The sequence below is a fragment of the Bombina bombina genome, chromosome 8 (assembly GCF_027579735.1).
Source record: "Bombina bombina isolate aBomBom1 chromosome 8, aBomBom1.pri, whole genome shotgun sequence".
Lineage (NCBI taxonomy): Eukaryota > Metazoa > Chordata > Amphibia > Anura > Bombinatoridae > Bombina > Bombina bombina.
The window spans coordinates 152,574,087-152,600,911 of NC_069506.1; the positions used below are offsets into that span (position 1 = coordinate 152,574,087).

At 37.3% G+C, this 26,825-nt stretch overlaps 1 protein-coding gene across 1 annotated transcript in view; it reads left to right on the forward strand.

Moving 5' to 3' along the window:
- The window catches only part of LOC128638900 (carbonic anhydrase-related protein 10-like), a gene marked incomplete at its 5' end in the record, with an annotated part of 449,343 nt that overhangs the window by 359,184 nt on the left and 63,334 nt on the right, over nucleotides 1-26,825 (forward strand). Inside the window, one exon of the mRNA XM_053691030.1 lies at nucleotides 26,060-26,132. Coding sequence (XP_053547005.1) covers nucleotides 26,060-26,132 — 73 coding nt within the window. The remainder of the gene's footprint in view (nucleotides 1-26,059; nucleotides 26,133-26,825) is intronic.

Consider the following 26,825-nt stretch of genomic DNA (forward strand, 5'->3'; position numbering starts at 1 on the left):
AACAACTATTTGACACTTCACAGATACTGTATGAAAAAATCTGTTTGTATCAAGAACTTTACTGTGATATTTTGTCATAGACTTAAGTAAAAACCGTAATAATCGATACAAAGTCCATGTGAAGAGATTGTATATAGAACGTCTATTCCTCGTATTTGGAATTATACATTGTATATCTCTCTGTGCTGTATTCGTTTTTATACTTGCCTCTATATATATTTCTACATATATTTTTATATATATATTTTATCTTAAGGTTGGCCAACCTGAATATACCTATCACCTCTGGCACTGTGAGAATTACCAACGGTTTTGATATCAGTTTTACAAATTTAACTGTTTTATATTTATTTGTTTTTTAGAGCTCAGTAATAAATATTCATTTTACTACATTATCTTGTTTTCTTTGGGTATTTCAGCCATACTCTGGCGCTGGTGTGTTATATCTTTTCTTGTGCACTATCTTTTGGGACCTTTTAGAGGAAGTTCCTTTTAACCCACTAGTTTATACCCTCTTGTTCTAGCACAGTCTATTATCACAACCTCTATACTTGCCCAGTATACTCATAATGCCCATACACAAAAGGTATTCATATTGATCAATACTTATCATAAAAGCCACTCTAATTGCAAAACACAGACTCCCCTTTAACCCATTTGGTATTTTCATCATCTATTATAAGCAGTTCCAAGTGCCGTTGTGAGAAAATGGAGATCATTTGAGGTAACAATCTCGGCTGTGTTTGACTCCGAAAGATTGTGATCACTTTGCCAATAAAAAAAAAAATGTCTGTCCCTGTTTTTTCAACATCAGAAAAACAGAAACATTTAAATGGACCTCATTGTCTAAAGTACATGTATTTTCTGAAGTTTTCACCTCACTGCTATTCATTTAAGCTCAGTATACAATGACCCAACTGTTCTCAAGCATAAAGCACCTGCCACGTATGCTACTGTTATTATTTATAAATGAAAAAGTGCACTTACTGATGCATAAATTACGCAGCATTAAAAGATAATGAAGCAACTAAAGGACATCACTGAAAAGACTAAATAAAGAAATGTGTTTACAGTATCTTAATGAAAGTATTAGAAATAATTAATATTGTTAAAGTAATCCCAGCACATATAATATGCATAACAATGTGTTTTTTATAGTACAAATTATTTTGTTTATTTGGCTTTTTGAAAGGAAAAGAAGTTTGGTAAACTGGCATTTACTGGAACATGAAGGGTAGACATTAAATTACTTTAAAGAAAACAGTTTTTAATTATTTTTATTTTTATTCCCAAATGTATTTCAATTCCTTAAAATGTTTATCTACCAACTCTTCTTAAATGCTCAAAGAATACCAAACAAAATGTTTAGTAAGGGTGTGGTCTTACTGCCCAATCAGGAAAAAAAAATCACTCAGGCAGTTCCTTTAAATTGGTCTTTGTACACTTCTCAGAAAATACATTTTAGATTAGATGAAAGAAAGGTTCCACATAGTAAAATAATTTTAATGTTTTAAAAAATCAAATAAGGAAGCTTGTAAAATGTGTGCTCACAAGATCAGAGCACCAGAAAGTCTCACAATAGATGACCCTTTGCATCTGGAAGCCACACAAGCTTCACAAGACCAACCAACTAAAGTATCAATCATGATTCAGATAGAGTTTAGAAGGGAAACTGTCCAATTTACTTCAGTTATTAAATTTACTTTGTTCTCAGGGTCCTTTGTTTGAAAAACACGTGGGAAGGTATAGGAGCCTGCCCATAACTGGATCAATATATGGCAGCAGTTTTATAACTATGTTATACATTTGCAACAACAGTAGGCGGCTGCAGTGTTTCCTGTCACATACTGCTCCAGAAATGCGGACGCTACCTATCTAGATATCTCTTTAACAAAGAATATCATGAGAACAAAGTAATTTGGTAATATAAGTAAATTCAATTTTATTTTTAATTGTATGCTCTGTCTAAATCATGAAAGAAACATTTTGGGTTTCATATCCCTTTAAGCAACATATATCTCATCTCAGACAGTTCCTGTGGCTTTGAAACAAAAAGTTAACTGGGAAAACTGTAAGATCTCAGTATGCTTTAGTGCATATTTTATAAGCTTCCTGATATGATTTACTCTATGGGCTACATATACTAAGCCACGTGAGCTGCTTTGGAGCCCTTGCGGGGCAATTTCACACACGAGAGCCTACTTCCCCCATTGTAAGAAGCAGCGGTCATCAGACAGCTGCTTCTTATAATCACCCCTCCTCTGAGTTGGCGGAGAGAAATCACCCCAAAATATGCTTGCTCTGGGTGATTGATGGGACATACAGTTAGGGTGGGCAGAGGAGGCAGAGCCTCACCTATCAATAAAAGAAAAAAATAAATTAATATGAAAGTTAAATGAAAATGAAAAAAAACACCAAATTTTCTGAGCTTTGCTGCAAAATTCAAGGATAGAGGCAGTAATGACCTTAGCCTCCCTTGAATGCACAACAGCTCTAAATGGGCTGGATTGAGCGCCCGCCCACTGACCAATCACAAAAAGCTCCAGGGGAGGCAGCTAACAAATCTGCTTCATGGATGGGGAGGGGGGGGTGAGCCTTATGTCTAAGACTGTGACTTACTCTGACAGTCAGTAGGTCATTTATCTGGATAGGAACTAGCGTGTGCTATGTAATCCATGTGGTATAACAGCAATCACTCCTGTGCAGTTCAGGTTTCACTGAGAAGAATGCAGTCAGTAAGCTTTCAAGAGACAGGTATTGAATTTACTCTATACTCTTTTTTTTTTTTTTTTTTTTTTTTTACAAAGTGTGGATTATGTTAAGAAGTGTAGTACACATATATATTTTTTACACTTTTTTCACATAGTATATATTTTTTGACAACTTATATAAGGTTTATGTAAAGATAATAGCCACATGTTATTAAACATTTGTAGCATTTGTGTGGTTAGAATCGTGTGTGTATATATACATATATATATATATATATATATATATATATATATATACTGTATATATATATATATATATATATATTATATATATATATATATAATATATATATATATATATATATATATATATATATAACACTTGTGCTGAGTATTATTAGAACAACATTGTGTAATTTATCTGGCTGCTGAAAATTAAGCATCAACATTGGAACATGTTGTAGTATAATAATTATTATTTCATTATTTTCAGTCATATTAATGGCATGATATGCTAATAATTGTCAGTGTGATTATGCTATTGTTTGAACTTTATTATTGAAATTATTGAATTTATTTATTAGGGTTTCTTGACCTGAAACTATTATTTCTGTATTATGAAATAGATATAGCTGCTGATATGAAATGTCAGCATTGGAATATATCCTTAGATTAATACAGTAAGTACCCCCTCTCCTCCTTGTTTTTACTTTTAGGTTTTCAAATTTTAACAAAATCTGCAAATTGCCTGTTTGATGCATTCTACACAGTGATTGCTTAGATCCTGCAAAAGTCTATAAAATATTATTTTATAATTAGCTACAATGATGTTAAAATGTAAGATATTTAATTTTCGCCCATGTTAATGACAAAATGATGATCACGGATTAGATACTTTTTTTTTAATTTTTAGTTGCATGAGTGAAACTTCTACTGAAATTATTTAAGTAATGTATTTATTTAATACTTAAAACATGCAAATTGCCTGTGTTTGCTGCATTTTACACAGTGCTTGTTTAGATCCTATCAAAGCCTATAAAATGGTATCTAGGTACCATGGGTTGTAAATATTATCTTGGCAACTGTAACCCTTTGGCTGCTAAGCCATTTCCCACCTGGGTGCTGGTTTTGAACTTTTTATTTTTAAATAAGGTTAGGTGATTACCTTTCAAACGGTGGGTTTTGGGTGTCTATAGCTGCTTAGATGCCTGATATACAGGCTTCTAAGCATCATGGCCCTATCTCCCTATACTTGTCCATTGTCAACTTTAAATAAAGTTGCGTGGTGACATCATCACGTCCTTGGGCATGACGTCACCACGCCAAATGTGAAGCCCCGGCGATGCCTGTCACTATGCAGGCCAGATCACCAGGTGGCAGTCAGTGAGAGCCCCCAGATTGCCCTCAAGGTGGGTGAGTGCTAGCGACGGCTCTGAGCCATCGTCAGCACCTGACTGGGACAATTTGTGATGGCTCAGAGCCGTCGTTAGCACTCAAAGGGTTAAAGAGGTGCACGCATGAGTACTGGTATGACTGCAAATTTGAGCATTTGTGATGCCTTCTAATACATAAATATTTCTTTTTTTTTTTTTTAACTAGTGAGTGTGATTACATACAGGGGAGTAACTACTGGTGTCACAACTGAGATTTGGCCAGGCCTTCTAGCAGGCCCACCTATCCAACCTTACAGAATTTCTCTAACTCCCACACTTTGCTGCAGTTTACCTGTAACAAGAAATAAATGAGGATAGAATAAGGTATATAAATAGTTAATTAACGTGTCTCATATTTGCTGCGCTGTACGTGGCTCAAGAGTTTCGGCTCTGGCCTGAACTAAAGGTGCAGCTTAAACCTCCCACTCCCAGCCGTAGCTTGACTCAGGTCTCAGACCCCAGGGCAAGTTTCACCCAGTCTGCAGGTAAGAGCTGTGGGGAAACTGTCCCTCTATTTCTGCCCCACTCTCCAGACCATCTTCCCTATCCTTCCCTCCATCTCTCTCCCTCAAGAGATACATTATGTTTCTCCATGTTAATACATTTTTAGAACTATTTATAGTTTAAAAGGTTGTGAATTACATAAAAATAAAACATCACTTTTTTGCATAGCAATTTGTGTTCCCATTTTGTAAGCTGGCATGTTGACCTGCAGCAGGTATAAATTTGCTGTGTTTAAACATTAAATACGAATTAAAATGGATATTATGTTTAACTACAATGTGTGTGTGTCCCGGTTTGTGTGTCCCTTTGTGTCCGTGTCCCCCCCTGTGTGTGTGTGTGTATGTGTAAGTGTGTCCATGTGTGTGTGCCTGTGCATGTGTGTGTGTGTGTCCATGTGTGTGTGTTCCTGTGTGTGTGTTCCTGTGTGTGTATATATGTATGTGTGTGTCCCCTATGTGTGTGTGTGTTCCTATGTGTGTGTATGTGTCTGTGTGTCTCCCCCTATGTGTGTGTGTCCCTATGTGTGTGTGTCCATTTATGTTTCCATGTGTGTGTGTGTGTGTCCCTCTCTGTGCGTATGTCCCTGTGAGTGTGTGTCCCTGTGTGTGTGTGTCCCTGTGTGCGTGTGTCCATGTGTGTCCCTGTGGGTGTCTCTGTGTGTGTACATGTGTGTCTGTGTGTGTGTGTGTATCTGTGCATGTGCCCCTGTGTGTCCCCCTATGTGTGTGTGTCCCTGTGTGTGTGTGTGTGTCTGTGTGTCTCCCTATGTGTGTGTGTCCCTGTATGTGTGTGTCCATGTATGTGTCCCTGTGTGTGTGTCCCTTTGTGTGTGTGTCCCTCTCTGTGTGTGTGCCCCCCTCTGTGTGTGTTTGTCCCCCTGTGTGCATGTGTCCATGTGTGTGTGTGTCCCTCTGTGTGTCCCCCATTCTGTGTGTTTCCCTGTGTGTGTCCCTCTGTGTACATGTGTGTGTGTATGTCCCTCTGTGTGTGTCCCTCTCTGTGTGTATTCCTCACTGTGTGTGTCCCCTCTCTGTGTGTGTACCTCTGTATTTGTCTGTGTCCCTCTGTGTGTGCCCATGTGTTTGTGTGTGTCCCTCTGTGTGTATCATTTTATAGTGTATCTAATATCTCAGCACTCTGATACAAGCCAGTGCCTCCCCAATGACCTCACCCCACATCACTGATTGACATGCCTCTCGCAATGAAAGGAGGCAGCATTACACACTTGCTTGAGTGTGTAATGGTACATGCGGGCAGCAGATATACAGGGTAAAGTTTAGAACCTTGTCCACACAGTGCTTATAACATGGAGCCCTATATGATGCCTTTCTTTTGTTTGGTTTAGTCTTTGGGTGAATAATAAAATGAACACATTTTCACAGTTTTTCGCATGTGCCAGCATCACAATAAATGAGCAGTCCCTTAAACAAGACAACAAATGAACAAATGCATGAACATAAGGTATAATCTTTTATTCAGCATGCAGGAAAGGCTTTACATTTACATTATATAATAACAATCCAGCAGTGTATTTGTCTGCTGATTTATTCTTGATGCCGCCAATGAATATGTAAGCCCTTCTTTTGTTCTTGTCCAATCATGACCACTTTAAAAAAAAAAAAATCCCCCTTTCTTTTGTACTGCTGCTAGCTTGTAGCAGAAGCGCTAGCTACTTCTTTAAAGTTTAAGGTGCTGTCCAGCTGTTCCTCTGCTGTTCTAAAGGCATTCCCCCTAGAAAATAGCAGATGAACATTTTTGTCGTTATTAAATTCCCCATGAGCAAATATTGAATGAAGATGTATTTATTTATATGTGGCAACCGATTCATACAAGTGAAAGTTTCAGCATACGGTCAAATATAGAGGGTACTGGTGGCGGTCCTTATCTGCTACTACCTTTACCATCTCTTTATTTTTTTATATGTCCCCTTATCCATCCTTGACCATTTGACTTGCAAATTTAAAGTGTTTGCCCCTTTAATGTTAATAAATAGGGGCCTATTTATAAAAGGTCTGTCGGACATGATCCGACATTGTGGATCATGTCGACAGACCTCGCTGAATGCGGAGAGCAATACGCTCTCCACATTCAGCATTGCTCTTGTGAACTGCTGGTGCAACTCCACCCCCTGCAGATTCGCGGCCAATGGGCCGCTAGCAGAGGGGTGTCAAACAACCCGATCGTATTTGATCGGTTTAAATTGCGGCGATGTCTGTCCGCCTCCTCAGAGCAGGCGGACAGGTTATGGAGCAGCGGTCTTTAGACTAACTTCTGTCTGGCGAGTCTGAAGGCTCGCCAGAAACACGGGCCCTCAAGCTCCATACAGAGCTTGATAAATGGCCCACATGAAAGTGCAGCAATTTAACATGTTAAATCATTTTGCATGAAAATGGTTCACTTAAAGGGACATTAAACCCAAAAAAATTCTTACCATTTTTAAAAAGTTTCCAATTTACTTCTATTATCATTTTTTTTCAGTCTCATGTTATTCTTTGTTGAAGAGATACCTAGGTAGGTAGTGTGCACATGCCTGAAGCACTACATGACAGGAAATAGTGCTGTCATCTAGTGCCCCTGCTAATGTATTACATTGTTGCAAAACTGCTGCTATATAGTACTGCAAACTCGTGCACACTCCTGAACTTACGTTACTGCTTTTCCACAAAGGATAACAAGAAAACTAAGAAAAATTTATAATAGAAGTAAATTAGAAAGTTGTTTAAAATGTTATGTTCTATCTAAATAATGAAAAAAAAAATTGGGTTTTATGTCCCTTTAAAGCTGTTTAGAAGTATTAATTCATATGCATTATACTATAAAATGGCCTATTCTACCTTTTTTATAAGCTTTATAGTACAAAAAAACTTTTTGACATTTTTTTGGAAGTTTGTTCGAGAATGAAGAGAGTCAAAAAGTCATAGAAACCCAAAACTGTATTCGTAATCAAAGAGTATGATAAATCCTATGAACAGTTCATATAAGCATATGTGTGCTGTGCAAAGCGGTTACAAGCAGCAAGAAGCAAGAATGTCAAAAGCAGCAAATAGCAAAAGTATGCGTGTATTCATTCATAGATTTTCACTCACCGGTTAAGTGGATATGCGGGGTTACTTTTTCAGTGTCAGTGTGTGTGCCCATGTTACAGACACTATTCAGGATCACTGCCGCTCGGGTAAAAAAGACAGGGACGAGGCGGTGGAACTCCTCACCCGCCTCAACTTATCCCTGCTACAATCCTCCAAGCTCAGGAACACTCCTCCCCTCCACTCCGTGAACCCGGTGAGACTTACTGACTCTCTTGCGGTTGATGTGAGTCGCTCAGCAAACACGCCCAGCACACATGCTCCTGGACATCCAAACAGCAGAAGAACAGTCGGATTACTGGAGGAATGAATTCAAACAAAGAAAGTTCGGCTCCAACTGTTCCATTAAAAAGTGAATCCTTTATTTGTATTAAAACAAGAGGTAACACAGCAAATGATGTGAAGGGTGCTGAGGGCGCAGCACTGTATGGCTTACGCGTTTCGGAAATGCACTGTAGTCATAGCCTACAGTGCTGAGCCCCACACCTGTTTTAAAGAGTATAAAACAAATGTGTTAGGCTGCACATAAAAATAAAAAAAAACGCCCTCAATTAGAACCAATCACATCTGATCAAAATTACACGCCCTCATATGCTGTCATATTGCACGCAAAGAATAAGGTATTACATTACATAAGAAATAGGTGATAGCTTTAACGTCCTATAAGTGACATATTAACAAAGATAATTAATGAAAAGGAACAAGAACAATTATACACGTAAAAAGCAAGAAAATGATCAAACCAGATACTCGCAAATTTGGTACACAGTATCACAGAATGTTTCCCAGGGTAACACCAATATTGAGCAGGCTCACAGAACCCCGCATAGTTGATTATTGTGTGTGGTATAATAGATAAAACTTAGACATCAAAGAAAGAAAATCCAGCGAACCATCTTGAAAGCATCAACTTCTTATTTATTGGACATCAGGTACAAAATCGACACATCAACACAAAATATTAAAAATAGCTAGTGCCACCAGATTAAGCCGTAGCCGGTCTTACGCGTTTCGGCTTAAAAATGCCTTAATCATAGACCATGCATCTACATCCGGCGTTAACCCTTAAATAGTCAAAGAAAAATTAGTCACAAGGGTCAACAGCTGTTTCTGGGAATACAAGCTATTTGGGACATTTCAATTATGCAAACATCAAGTAACAGATACTGCCTTAATTCCTAAAGGATATAGACCTTAAGCTAGTATTGCCTCTTCTTTAAACACAAAATTAATTATCTTTATAATGCCAAGGGATGTTAAACTGAAGCAAATAACATTAAAAGGTACCTCTGCTAAACAGTTCAATACAGGGACATCAGAACCTTAACTAAATTGTCCCTGGTATAACTTTATTGTCTGTATTAAGTAAACCTTAAGGGGAAATAAATAATCATATAGCACTATTCATTCAAAATATTAATTGATTCTACACTGTTTGGTATAAATCCTTCTTACCATATTAGGCAATCTGATATTAAGTTACCTGAATGCTATTAAGCAAAAAATATTTTATCCCCCTACTAACTAGCTTTAGACTGTAATAAAGAATCCTGTTGTAATGAGTACCCTTGTTAATTAAAGTTTTGATAACCTAGTCATAAAGGCCTAACCCTATTAATCGGATGTACTCAGGGCTGAAAATAGTGTATTATAGTACTTACAATTAAAATTGCCAATGATTGATTATATCTCCTGTATCATTAAATCCCTGCGGACGTCTAGTCCGCAGGGTGAAGATCCAGAATGCCTCCCTATGTAGTAGTTTGGCAGTTCTGTCTCCCCCTCGTGGAGTATTCCTTATAAGTTCAATAACTTGCCATCTGAATGTTCTGACCACTTTATGGTGTACTGCTATGAAGTGATGAACCAGATCAGAGACATCTATATCCTTTTCAATGTTATTAAGGTGTTCCCTGATCCGGAACCTCACCTCACGGGTTGTACAACCCACATACTGTTTGTTGCACTCTGTACACTCTGCTACATATATGACATATGTGGTTCTACAGTTTGTACAATTAGAAAGAAGAAACACCCTTTGTGTGACCCTAGACTGGAAACGATTAGTCCCATTTGTATGGCTGCAAGCAATGCAAGCCGTAAAGTGGCACTTGAAGTGCCCTTTTACTGAAAGCCAGCTGCTCCAACTTGCGTGTGGTTTCTTAAGCATACTTGGGGCTAGGATATTATCGATAGTTCTTCCTCTTTTAGGGACAAAATTGCAGCCTTCCTCTACAAAACATTTGAGACCTTCATCACCCGTTAACACTGAGAGATGCTTATCTATAATACCACATATTTCTCTGAATTGTGGACTAAATGTAGTGGTAAAGGTGGGTCTATTCATATTAAAAGTTTCACTTTGATTTGTACCTTTCTTTTGGAGCATACTGGATCGCTCCATTCTATTAACTTCCACATACGCCCTCTTTACAATTTTTGGGTGATAGCCTCTTTCCAATAATTGTGTCTTGAGACTAATAGCTTCCCTCTGGAAATCAGAGTCAAGGGAGCAATTTCTCTTTAATCTAATCATCTGTCCTTTTGCCACTCCGAACCCAGTGTGTCTTGGATGACTGGATTTGGCGTGCAAAATGGTATTGGATGTAATAGGCTTCCTATATAGAGTTGTTATTACCTTTTGATAAATAATATCGCCAGTAAGAGCAACATCCAATTATGGAACTGTCAATTTCTCCCAAGCAAACGTGAATTGCAAGTTCACTCTGTTCGTATTTAAATATTCATGAAATTGCATTGCTTCTTCCTTAGACCCAGTCCACATGAAAAGCAAGTTGTCTATATACCTCTTGTATGATTTGATCTTGCTTCTCTGTGTGTTCTGTTCTCCAAAGACGTGGGACCTTTCCCACCAGCCCATGAAAAGATTTGCATAGGCTGGGGCAAATTTTGCACCCATCGCGGTCCCACGCCTTTGGAGAAAGAAATGATCTTCAAATTTAAAATAATTATGACTCAAGAGAAATTGAAGTACTCTTAATATATATGCCTTTAAGTTCTCATCATAGTTGCTATACATGTCTAGTGAAAACCTAATAGATTCTAGACCAAATTCGTGTGGAATACACAAATAAAGGCCCACCACATCCACCGTAATCCATGAACAGTCTGCGTCCCAAATGACTTGTTCCAGACTGTTCAACAGATGGGTGGTATCCCTCAGGTAGGAGGGCAATTGCAGAACCAGGGGTTGCAGGAGGGACTCAATCCAAGAAGAAATTCTCTCGAATAAAGACCCAATGTCTGAAACAATGGGTCTCCCCCTCACCTCCTCCAAGGATTTGTGTACCTTGGGGAGGTGATGGAAAATCGGGATAGACGGTGTCTTGACATTTAGGTATTCATAGGTATCTTGGTCAATGAGACCCTCCTGCAAACCATCGTCTAAAAGATCCAATAATTGTAATTTAAAGGTCGGGGTAGGATCTCTGGAGAGAGTTTGATACACTGTTGTATCAAGGATTTGCCTTTCTGCTTCCTGTATGTACTTTGCTCTGTCAAGCACCACAATGCTGCCCCCCTTATCCGCCTGTCTGATGACTATTCCATCTTTCTCTTTAAGAGAATCCAAAGCTAGTTTCTGTTGATGGGTCAGATTTGGGGGGGCAGCCCTGTGGTATCTCGACAGGAGTATAAGATCATCCTCTACCAATTTATGAAAGGCCTCAAGGAAAGGACCCCTTTCTTTGGTAGGATAGAAAACTGAACGTGGTTTATAACCAATATGTTCAGTCTTTGCAAAAGAGTTCAAATCCCCTGACTCAAAGTAAAGATACCGCAGAAGCTGGAAATCACATGCTTCCGTGAAATCCATGGTATCTATTATGGGGGGTATATCCTTGTATGTCTCTTGTGTAATTGAAGCGGGGGTCTGATTTTCCCCAGTGTTCCCCCTGCTCAGAAAGAATTTTTTTAGTGTGAGGTCTCTCACTAAACGATTAACATCCTTAATCGTCTCTAAAAGATCAAAGGGACACTGGGGACAAATCCTAACCCCATACCTAAGAGGGAGATTTCATCCTCACTAAGTATAGTTTCAGACAAATTCACAATTTTTATATTTTGTATTTGTTGTAACGACCCCTTCCTCTACTGCCCCTTTGGGCTCTTCCTACGCCTCTTCCTCTTCCCCCTCCTCCCTCTGTTTCCATCCCCACCTGTCCTAAAGGGTGCTGGCTGGTACTATTTGGTTTTAGACACAACTTAATAGGAGCACTAAGTGAAGAAAAGTCACTCTCATGATTACTAAGAAACTCCCTGCATCTCACTGAGGTCTCTGCTTGTGATGTGTCTCTCTGGCTATTCCTAGTGACAATAGGTTCAAGCCTAGGTTGAGCCTGTTCATTTGTTGTTCTTTGTGTCTTAGATTTATGCTTAACTATCTCCCTAATTTCTTCTTCATCTGACTGTTCACTTGAACCACTCTTGGCTAAATGAAGATTAGATTCTTGGTCACTGGCATCAGAATCAGATAATACTACCTGTTAGAATATGGCCAAATACTTACATATTGCTATAATGCCTCGCTTGGTGTCAAATCACTGTGTGAGTAACATTGAATATAAATTGAAAATGGGGCCACTTAAAGATGTGTAAGGAGTTATATAACCTACATAAAGGAAAACCCTGTATTTCAAATAAACAATAGTGAAGAGAATCAGACAAAAGTGTCTATGAGGGATATTTATCAAAACCTCAACTGTGCTGCATTCGCCGGTACCAATACGCTCGCCTAACATCACAGCCGCGGACCTGAATGTGATCTCCATATTTATAAAAAAAGCCATGCACCAAGTACGGGAAAATGAGCAGCGGACTATTGTTAACTAGTAGTCATTGATCTAGCTGCTATTCAGCTTTTCACCAACTTTATTTATACACTGTCACTAAACGCCGCCACTATACTAAAATGTTTAACCCCTATCCCGCTGCTCCTGAACCCCGCCACAACTTTAATAAAGTTATTAACCCCTATCCAGCCGCTCCCGGACTCCGCCACAACTAAATAAAAGTATTAACCCCTAAAACCCAGGTCTCCCACATCACTACCACTAACTAAACCTATTAACCCCTAAACCGCCAGCCCCCCACATCGCCATAAACTAAATTAAGCTATTAACCCCTAAACCTAACAACCCGCTAACATTACATTAAAATTACAACATCCCTATCTTAAAATAAATTAAAACTTACCTGTAGAATTAAATTAAACTATATTAAACTATTAATTAACCTACCCTAACTATTATACTAAAAATACATTAAACTACCAATTAAATTAACTATATTACATATTAAAAAACCCTAACCCTACTCAAATTATTTAAATCTACAATAAGAAATTACTAAGTTACATAGGGGGACAAAAAAAAATTAAGTTACAAAAACAAACACTAAAATACAAAAAAAACAAACCACAGTATCAAAAATAAAAAAGAATTACACCTAATCTAATAGCCCTATCAAAATAAAAAAGCCCCCCAAAATAAAAAAAACAATAGCCTACAATAAACTACCAATGGCCTTTAAAAGGGCCTTTTGCGAGGCATTGCCCCAAAGAAATCAGCTCTTTTACCTGTAAAGAAAAATACAAACACCCCCCAACAGTAAAACCCACCATCCACACAACCAACCCCCCCAAATAAAAACCCTTTCTAAAAAACCTAAGCTCCCCATTGCCCTGAAATGAGAGCTCAATCCTATTGGCTGATTGGAACAGCCAATAGGATGAGAGCTGCTTAAATCCTATTGGCTCATTGGAACAGCCAATAGGATTTTAGCGGCTCTAATCCTATTGGCTAATTGGAACAGCCAATAGGAATGCAATGGACGCCATCTTGGATGACGTCACTTGCATTCAAGATCCAGTTTACGGTGGAGACCATATAGAAGAGGAGCTCCACGCCGGATGTCTTCAGGATGGACCCGCTCCGCACCGGAGGGATGAAGATAGAGGAGGCTGCATGGATGAAGACTTTGCCGGCTGGATGAAGATGGAAGAGGCCGCCCGGATGAAGTCTTCTTGCCGGCTGGATGGATCCTTCAAGCGGAACTTCAAGAACTGTAAGTGGATCGTCGGAGGTTAGTGTTAGGTTTATTTAAGGGTTTTTTGGGTGTGTTTTATTTTTAGAGTAGGGTCTGGGCAGTAAAAGATCTAAATGCCCTTTTAAGGGCAATGCCCATACAAATGCCCTTTTCAGGGCAATGGGGAGCTTAGGTTTTTTTAGATAGGGTTTTTATTTGGGGGGGTTGGTTGTGTGGGTGGTGGGTTTTACTGTTGGGGGGTGTTTGTATTTTTCTTTACAGGTAAAAGAGTTGATTTCTTTGGGGCAATGCCCCGCAAAAGGCCCTTTTAAGGGCCATTGGTAGTTTATTGTAGGCTAGGGGTTTTGTATTTTGGGGGGGCTTTTTTATTTTGATAGGGCTATGAGATTAGGTGTAATTCTTTTTTATTTTTGATACTGTGGTTTGTTTTTTTGTAACTTAGTGTTTGTTTTTGTTACAGCCAATAGAATGCGAGCTCAATCCTATTTGCTGATTGGATCAGCCAATTGGATTGAAGCTTAATCCTATTGGCTGATTGCATCAGCCAATAGGATTTTTTACCCTTTAATTCCGATTGGCTGATAGAATTCTATCAGCCAATCGAAATTCAAGGGACACCATCTTGGATGACGTCATTTAAAGGAGAATTCATTCTTGAAGATCCATCGAAAGAAGAGGATGCTCCGCGCCAGATGTCTTGAAGATGGAGCCGCTCCATGTCGGAAGGATGAAGATAGAAGATGCCATCTGGATGAAGACTTCTGCCCATCTGGAGGACCACTTCTTGCCGCTTGGATGAAGACTTATCCCGGCTTCATTGAGGACTTTATGCCGCTTGGATAAAGACTTCTCCTGGTTTCGTTGAGGATGGATATACGGTCTTCAAAAACTGTAAGTGGATCTTCGGGGGTTAGTGTTAGGTTTTTTAAGGGTTTATTGGGTGGGTTTTATTTTTAGCTTAGGGTTTGGTTTTTTAGATAGGGTTTTATTTTGGGGGTTTGGTTGTGTGGGTGGTGGGTTTTACTGTTGGGGGGGTTGTTTGTATTTTTTTTTAAGGTAAAAGAGCTGATTTCTTTGGGGCAATGCCCCACAAAAGGCCCTTTTAAGGGCTATTGGCAGTTTAGTTTAGGCTAGGGTTTTTTTTTTTGGGGGGGGGGGGGGTTTTTTATTTTGATAGGGCTATTAGATTTGGTGTAATTAGTTTAAATATTTGATCATTTCTTTTTTATGTTGTGTAATTTAGTGTTTATTATTTTTTATACTTTAGATAATTGTATTTTGTTAATTTAATGTATTTAATTTTATTGTAATGTTAGGTTTTAGTGTAAGGTAGGTTAGGTTTTATTTTACAGGTAAATTTATATTTATTTTAACTAGGTAGTTAGTAAATAGTTAATAACTATTTACTAACTAGTCTACCTAGTTAAAATAAATAGAAACTTAGCTGTGAAATAAAAATAAAACCTAAGATAGCTACAATGTAACTATTAGTTATATTGTAGCTAGCTTAGGGTTTATTTTACAGGTAAGTATTTAGTCTTAAATAGGAATTATTTAGGTATTAATAGTAATTTGTATTTGGATTTATTTTAATTATATTAAAGTTAGTGGGTGTTAGGGTTAGACTTAGGGTTAGGTTTAGGGGTTAATAACTTTAGTATAGTGGCGGCGAAGTTGGGGGCGGCAGATTAGGGGTTAATAAGTGTAGGTAGGTGGCGGCGGTGTCGGGGGGTGGCGGTGTCGGGGGCGGCAGATTAGGGGTTAATAACTGTAATGTAGGTATCGGCAATGTCGGGGGCGGCACGAGCACGTAAAACTATCTCAAAGCAGCGCTGGTATTTGGGTGTGGCTCAATTTTGCTCAACGCTTACATATTGCCTGCTTATGCCTGGTTTTTGCAAACCTGTAATAGCAGCGCTATAGGGAGGTGAGCAGTGACAATAACTTGTAAGTTAGCATCGAGCCGCTCATAACGCAAAACTCGTAATCTAGCCGATTGTGTTTGTTTGTTTTGTGTAATTTAGTTGTTTTTTTTTGGTAATTTAGTAATTTCTTATTGTAGATTTAAATAATTTGAGTAGGGTTAGGGTTTTTTAATATATGTTAGAGTAGGTTAATTAATGGTTTAATCTAGTTTAATTTAATTCTACAGGTAAGTTTTAATTTATTATAAGATAGGGATGTTGTAATTTTAATGTAAAGTTAGCGGGTTGTTAGGTTTAGGGGTTAATAGCTTAATTTAGTTTATGGCGATGTGGGGGCTGGTGGTTTAGGGGTTAATAGGTTTAGTTAGTTGCGGTGGGGTCCGGGAGTGGTGGAATAGGGGTTAATACATTTATCTAGTTGCGGTGGGATCTGGGAGCGGCGGAATATGGGTTAATAACATTATGTAGGTGGCGGCGATGTCGGGCAGCAGATTAGGGGTGTTTAGACTTGGGGCTTATGTTAGGGTGTTAGGTGTAAACGTTACTGATTTTCTACCATTAAAATCAATGGGATATCTGGCAGCATCGAACATAAGCTTTCACTGCTTTCAGACTCCCATTGATTCCTATGGCATCCGCCGCCTCCAGGGTGGCGGATTGAAAACCAGGTACGCTGGGCCGGAATAACCGGTTAACTATTTGATAACTTTAAAAAAGTGTCAAACAGTGCCAAATGTGTATTCGGAACATCTGTAATGACGTAAGCATCGATCTGTGTTGGATTGAGACCAGCGGATTGTATGTTATGTCACAGATTTAAACTTTTGCCGGTCTGTAGGCTTTGATAACTAGGTCGAATCAAGCTTGCCACAATTACGCTGCAGAATTCCAGCGTATTTGCGGTTCATGGCTTGATAAATATCCCCCTATTACTTTTCATATTTACAATAGTGGGGGTTGATCACCATCCTTTAGAAAAATGTTGCAAAGTATTTTTTTTTTTTTTTTTTTTTAATAATTTTTTATTGAGGTTTGAGAAAAAAAACAAAAAATATCAATCATGATGATTTGCAACAATCGTATACCTATACAGGAAAAACTTAGCAAGCGAGCTGCTACAACATAACAAATCTGTTACATCACAGGTATTCAAAAAAAAAAAAAAAATACAATAGGTATACCTCATGTTTCCTATTTTAAATTACATAAAGAAAAAATTTGAACCTTACAGTTTCCAACATAGAATTATAACATAAACATTACACAAACAAAAAAAAACAAAAAAAAAAGAGGGAGGAATTGGAGATACGAAAATCCTAAATAACTCTCTCTCGATCCCCACCCCGCCCGCCACCCCACCCCCACTCTGTCCCCCCCGAGCGCCAACGACTAGTACTCCCTTATAGCGCCATCAATCCATGTGTGTGGGAAAACATTAAGTAACGTTAGTTCCGCAAAACTCACTGAGGAAAGAAAAGGAGAGAGTATCCTTTTTTGCAAGGAATGTGGATAAGACAGAATAACTGGTGTCCATTTCCAAAGAAACTTCTTAATCCTTCTCTCCGATACATCATGAAAATGAAATGATTCAAAGGCAATTTGATCTTGCAAAAATCTAAAAACCATAGTTAATCCAGGTATCCGCCTAGCTTTCCAATTTTTAAGAATACAATATCTAACAGTGAGAATAATAGTGTTTAAACTATTTATAGTATAGACATTAAAGGCATCTTGTGGAGGACATAAAAAGATGACATCCTCTGCAGATAAAGCGATTGATACTTTGTATAATTTATTAAACCAGAATATAATCTTTAACCATAATTGTCTTACCCTGGGACATGTCCAAAACATATGAAGCAGATCAGCCCTATCATATGAACAACGAGGGCATAAACTAATCAAAGCCGGGTAAAATCTGGAGATTTTCCAAGGGGAGAGATAAAAGTTATTAATCAGTTTCATGTGAGATTCATTCCAAGATATCGGGACTTTACATTTACGTAGAGAGTCAAAACTCTGAGAAATCATATCATGATTTACTGATGGGATTAATGGCAACCAGGACATACAGATGTTATCCCTAAATATGAGACTCTGTTTGGTCAACATAATATCATACATCAGTGATATTGAGGAGTTTCCTGCCAGAAATTTACATATAAAAAGTTTAATATCCGACCAATCAGAGAGCGAAAAAGTAGGCCAACTTTGAGATAAAACAAAGTGACGAATTTGGAAATAAGCAAATAGATTAGATCTAACTAGGCCATATTTATTAAAAATCATATCTGCCGTTAATAATTGGTTATTCTCATCCAGTAACTGTTTGATATAATGTAGTCCTTTATCGGACCAGTCTTTAAAATCTTTTTGATAAAGGCCAGGCAAAAAATGTGGATTATTTAGGATAGGTAGCCATTCGGATAACGAATAATCTATATTTAGCACTGCGCAGAACTTTTGCCAGGCAAAAACTATGTTTCTAATAGTAATAAGACATCTGACATTCTGAGGCAGCTTCTGGACATCAATATGTAATATAGCTTTTAACACAAATGGAGCAATCAAATAATTTTCTAACTCTTCTGATGAGACTAGATTAGAGCCAGCAATCCAATCTATTGCCGTTTTCACCATAGCAGCTAAGTTATACAATTTAATGTTAGGAAGCGCCAAACCCGCCGACCCAGCGTTTTGCATTAATCTAGCCAATGCAATTCGAGGTTTTTTATTGTTCCAAATAAATTTAGAGACTAGGGAATTAAAGAGTTTTAGATCTTTATTTAATAAGAATAAAGGCAAATTCTGAAGCGGATATAACAAACACGGAAAAATTATTGATTTTATCAAGTTAACTCTAGCTGTGATAGACAGTGGGAAAGCAGCCCAAAGATGTAGATCGGATCCAATTTTTTGAAAAAGAGGCTCAAAATTAGCTTTATACCAAAATTTGGGATTTTTGTGCAAAACCAAACCTAGATATTTAATAGCATCAACCAATTTAAATGGAATATCAAGACCATCTAGCTGGGAAGTATTTATACACATTAGTTCACTCTTTTCCAAATTTATTTTATATCCTGAGAAGGAGCTGAAGACTTTTAACACATGTAAAATCGTAGGAATTGATTGCTGGATATTGGTGAGAAAAATCAACACATCGTCTGCATAGAGCAACATTTTGAGATGATATATACCGAATGGAATTCCTATCAGAATATCTCTACATCGAATCGCAAGAGGTTCCAAAGCTATATTAAAAAGTAAAGGAGATAGGGGGCATCCTTGCCTAGTGCCTCTCTGTAATATTATTTTAGGGGATAGAGATCCATTGATAAGTAGAAAGGAAATTGGTTTATGATATAATCTGATAATAAATTGTACAAATTCCCCTTTAAAGCCAAACTTCTCCATTGCCCTAAACAGGTACTCCCATACAATTGAATCAAAGGCTTTGATCGCATCCAGGGAGAGTATAGCAGTCCCTTGCCATAATGGCTTCTTCCTCTCCTTGTCCACATTCCAGGCGTAATCTAAAAAATTGATCAATTTGCGGGTATTCTTTACTGGATTTCTAGCTACCATAAATCCAGTCTGATCTGGATGGATGATTTTATGTATACACAAAGATAGCCTTGAAGCAATAATAGCCATTAAGATCTTATAATCTGTATTCAAAACCGAGATCGGCCTATATGAGGCCGGATCTTCTGGATTTTTACCTTTCTTCAGGATAAGCGAGATATTGGCCGCAGAGAAATAACTAGAAATCACTTTATTAGACATATAATAGTGATTAAAAAGATTTTCTAAAGTGGGTAAAAGGAGCTCACCAAAACATTTATACAACTCCGCTGGAAACCCATCTGGTCCAGGAGCCTTATTCATCTTTAAGTGATCTATGGCTTCTCTAATTTCATCGATAGATATTGGAGCATTCATCGAAATTAAGTCCTCGCTACTTAATTGAGGCAACTTAATCATGGACCAAAAGGTATCTTGATTAATAGAATCCGTCTCTACTCCAGAGTATAATTGTTGATAATAGGCAAATAATGCCTCCGTAATCCCCTTAGTCTCCGTATATCTTCCCTTTTCAGTTTGAATCGCAGGAATAACATTTTTCTTTTTTCTAACCTTAGTAAGTCTAGCTAGATATTTAGCGGAGGAGCCGTAAAATCCTTTAAATTTGAGATTTATTCTTGCTTCCTCCTCTAAAAATTTTTGTTTTAAGAAAAAATCTCTTTCCTTCCTATTATCTTGATATTTTTCCAGTTACCCGAAGTACGCCTTAAACAATATTTTCTATATGAGTTCCTAATTTTATTCATGATTTGAATTTCCCATGCTTTACTCTTTTTCTTCGCTATACTAATATATGATTGTATTTCTCCCCGCATTACAGCTTTAAAAGCTTCCCAAAACATTTCCGGTTTATTAACATAACTTATATTGTCAGAATAGTATCGATGCCAGAGGGAACTCAAAAAATTAACAAATTTGGTATTAGTGTGCAAATATCGGGGAAAATAAAAACTAGGCGTTTGTATCTTATTCTTTAGCCCAAAAGGAAGTGATAAAGAGATAATTGCATGGTCTGTGATAATAATATCTCCAATTCCTGTCCCTAATTTCTGGCTGGCTAGATTCTCTGTGATTAACAGTAGGTCGATTCTCGAGAAAGTGCGATGTGCTTTGGATTCGCAAGAAAATACCAGTTTATCTGGGTTTTTTAGACGCCATATATCCACTAATTTTAACTTTGCACAAAATTGTGATAGATATTTGGCTAATCTATTTTTATTAGAAAGTCTATCTAGTGCCGGACATAAAGTAGCATTAAAATCACCCCCTAGAATTAAGTTATCAGCACTAAAGGGGAATAATTTGATTTTAATTTTCTCCCAAAATTCTATAGAAAACTTATTTGGGGCATATATGTTACAAATTATAAATTTAGTATTCTTTATAGACACATGGATAATGATGTATCTTTCAGCCGAATCTATTTCTACCATGTCTATTTTATATTCTAGCTCTTTATGAAAAAGGATAGCAACCCCACATTTTCTAGCACGACCAGTCGTAGAAATTACTTCCCCTACCCAATTTATCTTCAGTTTAGCCGCCTCAAGCTTGTTAAGATGTGTCTCCTGAAGGAGAACAATATCTGGTTTATAGCTAGCTAGAGTTTTAATAATCAGTTTGCGTTTAATGGGGGAAGATATCCCACCTATATTCCAAGATAAAATCTTAATTCCTTCCACCATCAAAAATCCGGCTAATTAGCCATTTTACAAAGAACATACCACTCGGAACAAATCGCGAGCGCAGGACGGGGAAGGTAGGGGAGGGGCAGCGGCGGAGAGGGGCGAGAGAGAGGGAAAAAGAGAAAAAAAAAAAAAGGGGGATAAAAATACAATATAACAACTTCACTGTTTCCATCAACATATAATCCTTATTATTTAGAGGAGAAAGAAAAAACTCCATATAGGACATATTTCCCTTATATGAAGACTGCCACTTCTACCCTGTCTCTATAAATTTTTTTACATCTGCCGGTTCATCAAAAGAGTATTTAGTACCTTTGTCCTCAACAATAATACGGGCTGGATATACTAGGCGGGCCTTTATCCCTTTATTTATCAGTTGGGAGCAGTATGGGGCCATTAATTTTCTTTTAGAGGAAGTCTCATACGAAAAGTCCTGGAACAACAGAATCCGATTCTTTCCAAAAATAGGGGGATCGTTTTTTTTAAATAGTTTCAGAATTTCAATTTTATCTTGAAATTTTAATAATTTAAAAATACAGATTCTAAAAATACAGATCTAGAGGATCGCTCCAGGCGTAACAATATTAGGATAGTGGGTCTCCCAGAAACACCAGAGTATGAGGATCTATTAAAGTTTACTTCAACTACATTACCACAAATTCTAGGGATGCCCTTAGAGTTGTTACCCCTGGCAATAGAACGTGCACATAGGCTGGGCCCAAAGAAATCTCTTGCGGATGGTGCCATGAGGTTGCAAAGTATTTATCTACAAAATTCCCATAGACCTTAATGTGGATTTTCTGTTGAAAGATACATTTTTTGATTGGATTGTGATCAATGTATTTAAATAGATCTCACACTGTAAATCGTGGTGAGTTTTCAACCATTAGAACTATTTTACTGTTTCAATGTCACCAAACAGTAAGTTCACCCTTAAAGGACAGCATCCTGCAAGTATACCCCGTTCTGTACAGTGAGAATTGTTTAAATGGTTGAAATCTGGGCCATTTTGCAAATAAATCTGGACCATTTTTACATTTAAAAAGGTGTCAGCGTGCTTTCCTCACATGAAAATGCAATATTCCCTTTTTTTGACAGATCAACCCTCTATTGTGCAATGCAGTTCTAAAATAAAGGGATAAGGCGCAATTACTTTCCCAGAGATTTTCACATTGGTTAGCATTTCCAGCATTAAAGGGACAGGAAACCCCAAAGTTTTATTTTGTGATTTGAATAGAATATACAATCTTAATCATTCATTCTCTTGTTATCCTTTGCTGGAGGAACATTAGCAGCTAGCTGAACACATCTAGTTAGTCAATCACAAGAGACAAATGTGTGCAGGAACCAATCAGTTACTAGCTCCCACTAGTGTCAGATATGTGCGTATTCTTTTTCAACAAGAGATAGCAAGAGAGCAAAGCACATTTGAAGATAGAAGTGAATTAAAATTACCTGCTCTATCTGAATCATGCAAGTTTCATTTTGAATTTCCTATGCCTTAAATTCAGGTATTGCTTGAGCGCAATGTTTAACCATCAATTTGCAATACAAGCATTAATTTATGCTTTCATGTTTTAAATCTAAATCATAATATAAGTTTGAGTTGTAAAATGATCACAAAATCAAAATACCATTATTGTGACTTGCAATATTGATAGCACTCCAGTTGTATTCTAGGCCACCGTTATCAAGGGACAGTAATGTAATGTTGTACTATAACACATTAGAGCATGCAATTGCATTAGAATGTCTCTTTAAAATGTGCAGCATAGACGGGTCAAGGTCAACCACTTGTAGCATTTCTTGCACTGCTCAAGCGCCTTCTTATACTTGTACTGGCCTGGCACTACCGTAGTCCTCATATTAATTTAGACCAGAGCTCCCCTATAGGCTGGCTTTGATTGTTCATGGTTCGATAAGAGACCCTTCCTCTACTCCATTCTATCTTCTCTTTACTACTTTTGCTCCTCTTCTTGCTCTCTATACTTCTCCTCTGCTTCTCTTCACTTCTCTCTCCAACCCTGCTCCTTCCGTCCAGTCATCCTCTTCATCTCCTCTCACCACTCCCTACCCCAAAAGTCACAGTGTAACTCCTCTCATTCTTAGTAAAAAGATGCAAGAATGTAAGCTAGACACATTAGCATTTCCTTAAAGAGACATTGAACAATACATAAAAGATATAACAAAATATTCAAAGATGTATTTTAGATATTAATTTAAAGTTCCAGTGTTCATAAAGCAATAGGCCCCGCCATGTTGTAACCTAGGTTTCCTTCTCTGAAGAGACCAAATAGGGACAGCTATAAGTGAGTCAATTGACTATGAAGAGTATAGCAGTAATAAGTCTGGAGTCTTCCCTTCCACTTATAAAGATTTCTTTTTTTTTTAACTAAACTCCTTTCCTTGTGGAAACGAAACTGTAGAAAAAGTATTGTTTTAATGAAAAAAAGTATATATTCTAAAACAAATGTGTATCTGCTTGTTATACATGGTGTTAGAAAGGGTTGTGACAAGTCTGTAAGTGTAGGGGATAAACTGTAAGTTATGTGAGGGGATTGGTTATGTAGTATTAGCAGGGCGCTAGAGAGAGCATGTCATTCATTAATGTTTGTGTATGTAGTGAATACATGTATGGTGAGAATAGGGCAGGGTGAACCTACGTCCCTGAGCTACCAACATACTGCTTGCTTTCAGTTGGCTGTGTAACCATCATATTGATTGGTTCTAGACATGTGCATGGTGAAAAAATTTGGTTCGGTTCGGATCGATTCAGATTTTTTCGAATTTCGGTTCGGAGCGATTCGAATTCGGAAAAATTTGAATCAATTCGTTTCGGATTTGTTTCGGATTCATTCGGATTCAAATAAATTTGTTTCGGATTTGTTTCGGATTCATTCGGATTCAAATAAATTCGGCTGGATTCGGTTCGGTTCGGAAATTCAGAATTTCGGTAAGTGTTAGGTGGGATTTGACTAGTATTATGTACTAAATTCGGCTGGATTCGGTTCGATTCGGTTCGGTTTGGAATTTCGGTAAGTGTTAGGTGGGATTAGACTTATACTGTACAATACTAGTGTAATCCATGGCCATCTGAATTTACCGAATAAATCCGAAGTAATTCATATTTATTCGGTAAATTCTGCAGTATTTTAATTCGGAAATTCGGTTCGATCCGAATCGCTGAATTTGCCTAATTTTCCGAATTTCCGAATTGATCCGAAACGAATCGCACATATCTAATTGATTCCATTTGGCACTGTAACCACAAAACTACTACGTTTTAATTGGCTGTATCCTAGCCTATCACCATCCTCCTCCCAACCATCCCAGATTTTTCAAGATTGTTTGATTGTTACTTCGGCGGTTGTTTAGGGTTTTATTAGCACAGCTTTATTGACAGTGGCGAAGCTGTGCTAGTACTGCGTGCCTCACTTCTGGATGCATGCATATATAGCGTGATCTTACTGACATCAGCAAGACTGGCGATATTCCTGGTGCATGTATTGGGGCTATGTGAAAGACCTCCAATGTACAGAGTATGTTGGTGGTCATTAAGTGGTTTCAAAGCATGTGCGGCAAACAAGGTATCAATGTATTCAGAAACGTTTCACACATTTTTGGCATATTTTTAAATCAAGCTTTTTTTATTTTTTTTGTGAAAAACATTTTAATTATTTATTACCATATGAGTGGTTAGTAGTTTTTTTTTTCTCTGCCTGAATATTATGGTGCCAATTAGGTAATTGTTGTGTAGGGAATAGAAAACAGTGGAAAGTACCTGATCTTAAGGAAGGTAAATGATTATTGACTCTTGCGCCTAAAGTGTGTGTAGAACAGCAACCCATATTCTAAGTGTATCTTTATTTATGTAGCTACAGAAATATCTTACAATGGGTTCCATCGTTTTTGTAGATACATTTTTGTAGATAAGTCATTTGATTGACCCCCTTGTCAGTTGTTATCTATTTTTAGGATTTTTGGGGGTTGAACACAATCCTTTACAAAAAATTATCTATTGATTATTAATAGGGAAAAGATCATCAAAGTCTATGAGGATTCCTGTAAATTAATAATTTGGTAAGTTTTTCTAAAGGATTGTGATCGACCACTTGAGTTGCAATATGTTTAAGGACAATGGGGTTGAATACAATCCTTTCGAAAAACTTACCAAATGATTTATCTACAAAAGCTCCATTGACTTTAATTGTGATTTCTGTTGAAAATCATTAAGAGGTTAATCACAATCCTTTAGATACATGTATCAAATAATTGATCTGCTAAAATACCAAATAGACTTTAATTTAGTGATTTTCTTTTGAAAACCATTACATAAGTTTTTAACAAAAGTATTATGATCAACCAAATTCCTGAATTAATCATCATCACTTTTTACTTAATTAATTTAGTTAATTTAGTTAATTTTTAAATAGATTTGTGTAGTGGATTTAGAGTGCAAGCCATTATGTATTGCATAAATCCAATTAATCTCTAGACACGCAAAAAACAAACACCTTTTTTTTTTCTCTTACAAAATCTGCCCAAGCCCACCACCTTTTCTTAATACTGTCCTAGCACCCCTGCCCATTTACAGCACAATCTATCAATTGTAAACCCTTCCCCACACATTCATGGAATCACAGTTTAAAATGTTTCAAGTATATGATAAATCTCTTTTATACTAGTCAAGATTATTATTTTAGGTATATAGCAAGTTTCTTTTCTCTTTTGTAAGTTTCAGAAATGCAAGTCTGTAAACCACTTTAAATATTAATGTTTGTACCTTGCAGACATTGTGCAAGGTTGAAGTATGTTTAACATTTTTGTAATAATTTTCCATTTATTATTTTGAATCTTTTTTTTTTTTTGCCAATAGTAAGCATGTTAAAGAACTGCTATCAAAATAAAACATAACTGACTAGACTTCTTCTAATTTGCATAATGAATCATGCATGAGCCCAAGACTGAATTTTACATCAGAATGTATTTGACGAAAAAGAAAAAAAAATGTTTTATTCTCATTGCTTTAACTACACTAATTCCGGGTCTTCTCCTTTGAAGGTGACGGATAACTCCAATCCATTTCTCAACAGGATGTTGAACAGAGAGACCATCACTAGGATATCTTATAGAAGTAAGATTTCAGAAGATCCCATGGGGTAAAGCAATATCCTTTTAACTTGCAGACACTGGAGCAGAAATATGATCAAAATAAAATGTGTGATATGTTATCAAATCTCCAGTGGAAATTTGACCTGATCATACGGCTGATTGATAATATAATTCTGTTTAACAACATCCATGGAAAAAGGCTTCATGCTGCTGTGCTCTTAGCAGACTAATAAGGCAAGAGGTTATTTTGGTAGAGGATCCTACAAAATTACTGGTTAATTTGTATGAGTTTCTTAAAAAAAGGGAACCTGGAAAACTTAGGTTAACAGAGTTCTACTAGTGAATTTTATGGACTAAACTCTAAAAAACTGATTTATTTAAAGGGATACGAAACCCCCCAAAATATTTTGGGATTCAGACAGAGCATATCATTTAAAAAAACTATTAAAATTTACTTCTATTATCAAATTTGCTTAGTTCCCATTATATTCTGTGTTGAATAGATACCTAGGTAGGTGTTACCATCTATAGACAAATACACAAAGCGGTGCTTACCAGCCTCTGTGTTCAGTGACCAGCGTGTCTTCCACGTGTGAACTATGTCACGCCCCCTATCTGATGCATCCAATGAATCTCAGGAGCCAAGGAAAAAGTATCTACGCCCAGGACACTAGAAACAGCTAAGCCCCACAACGAGAGAACCAAAAATCCGGCT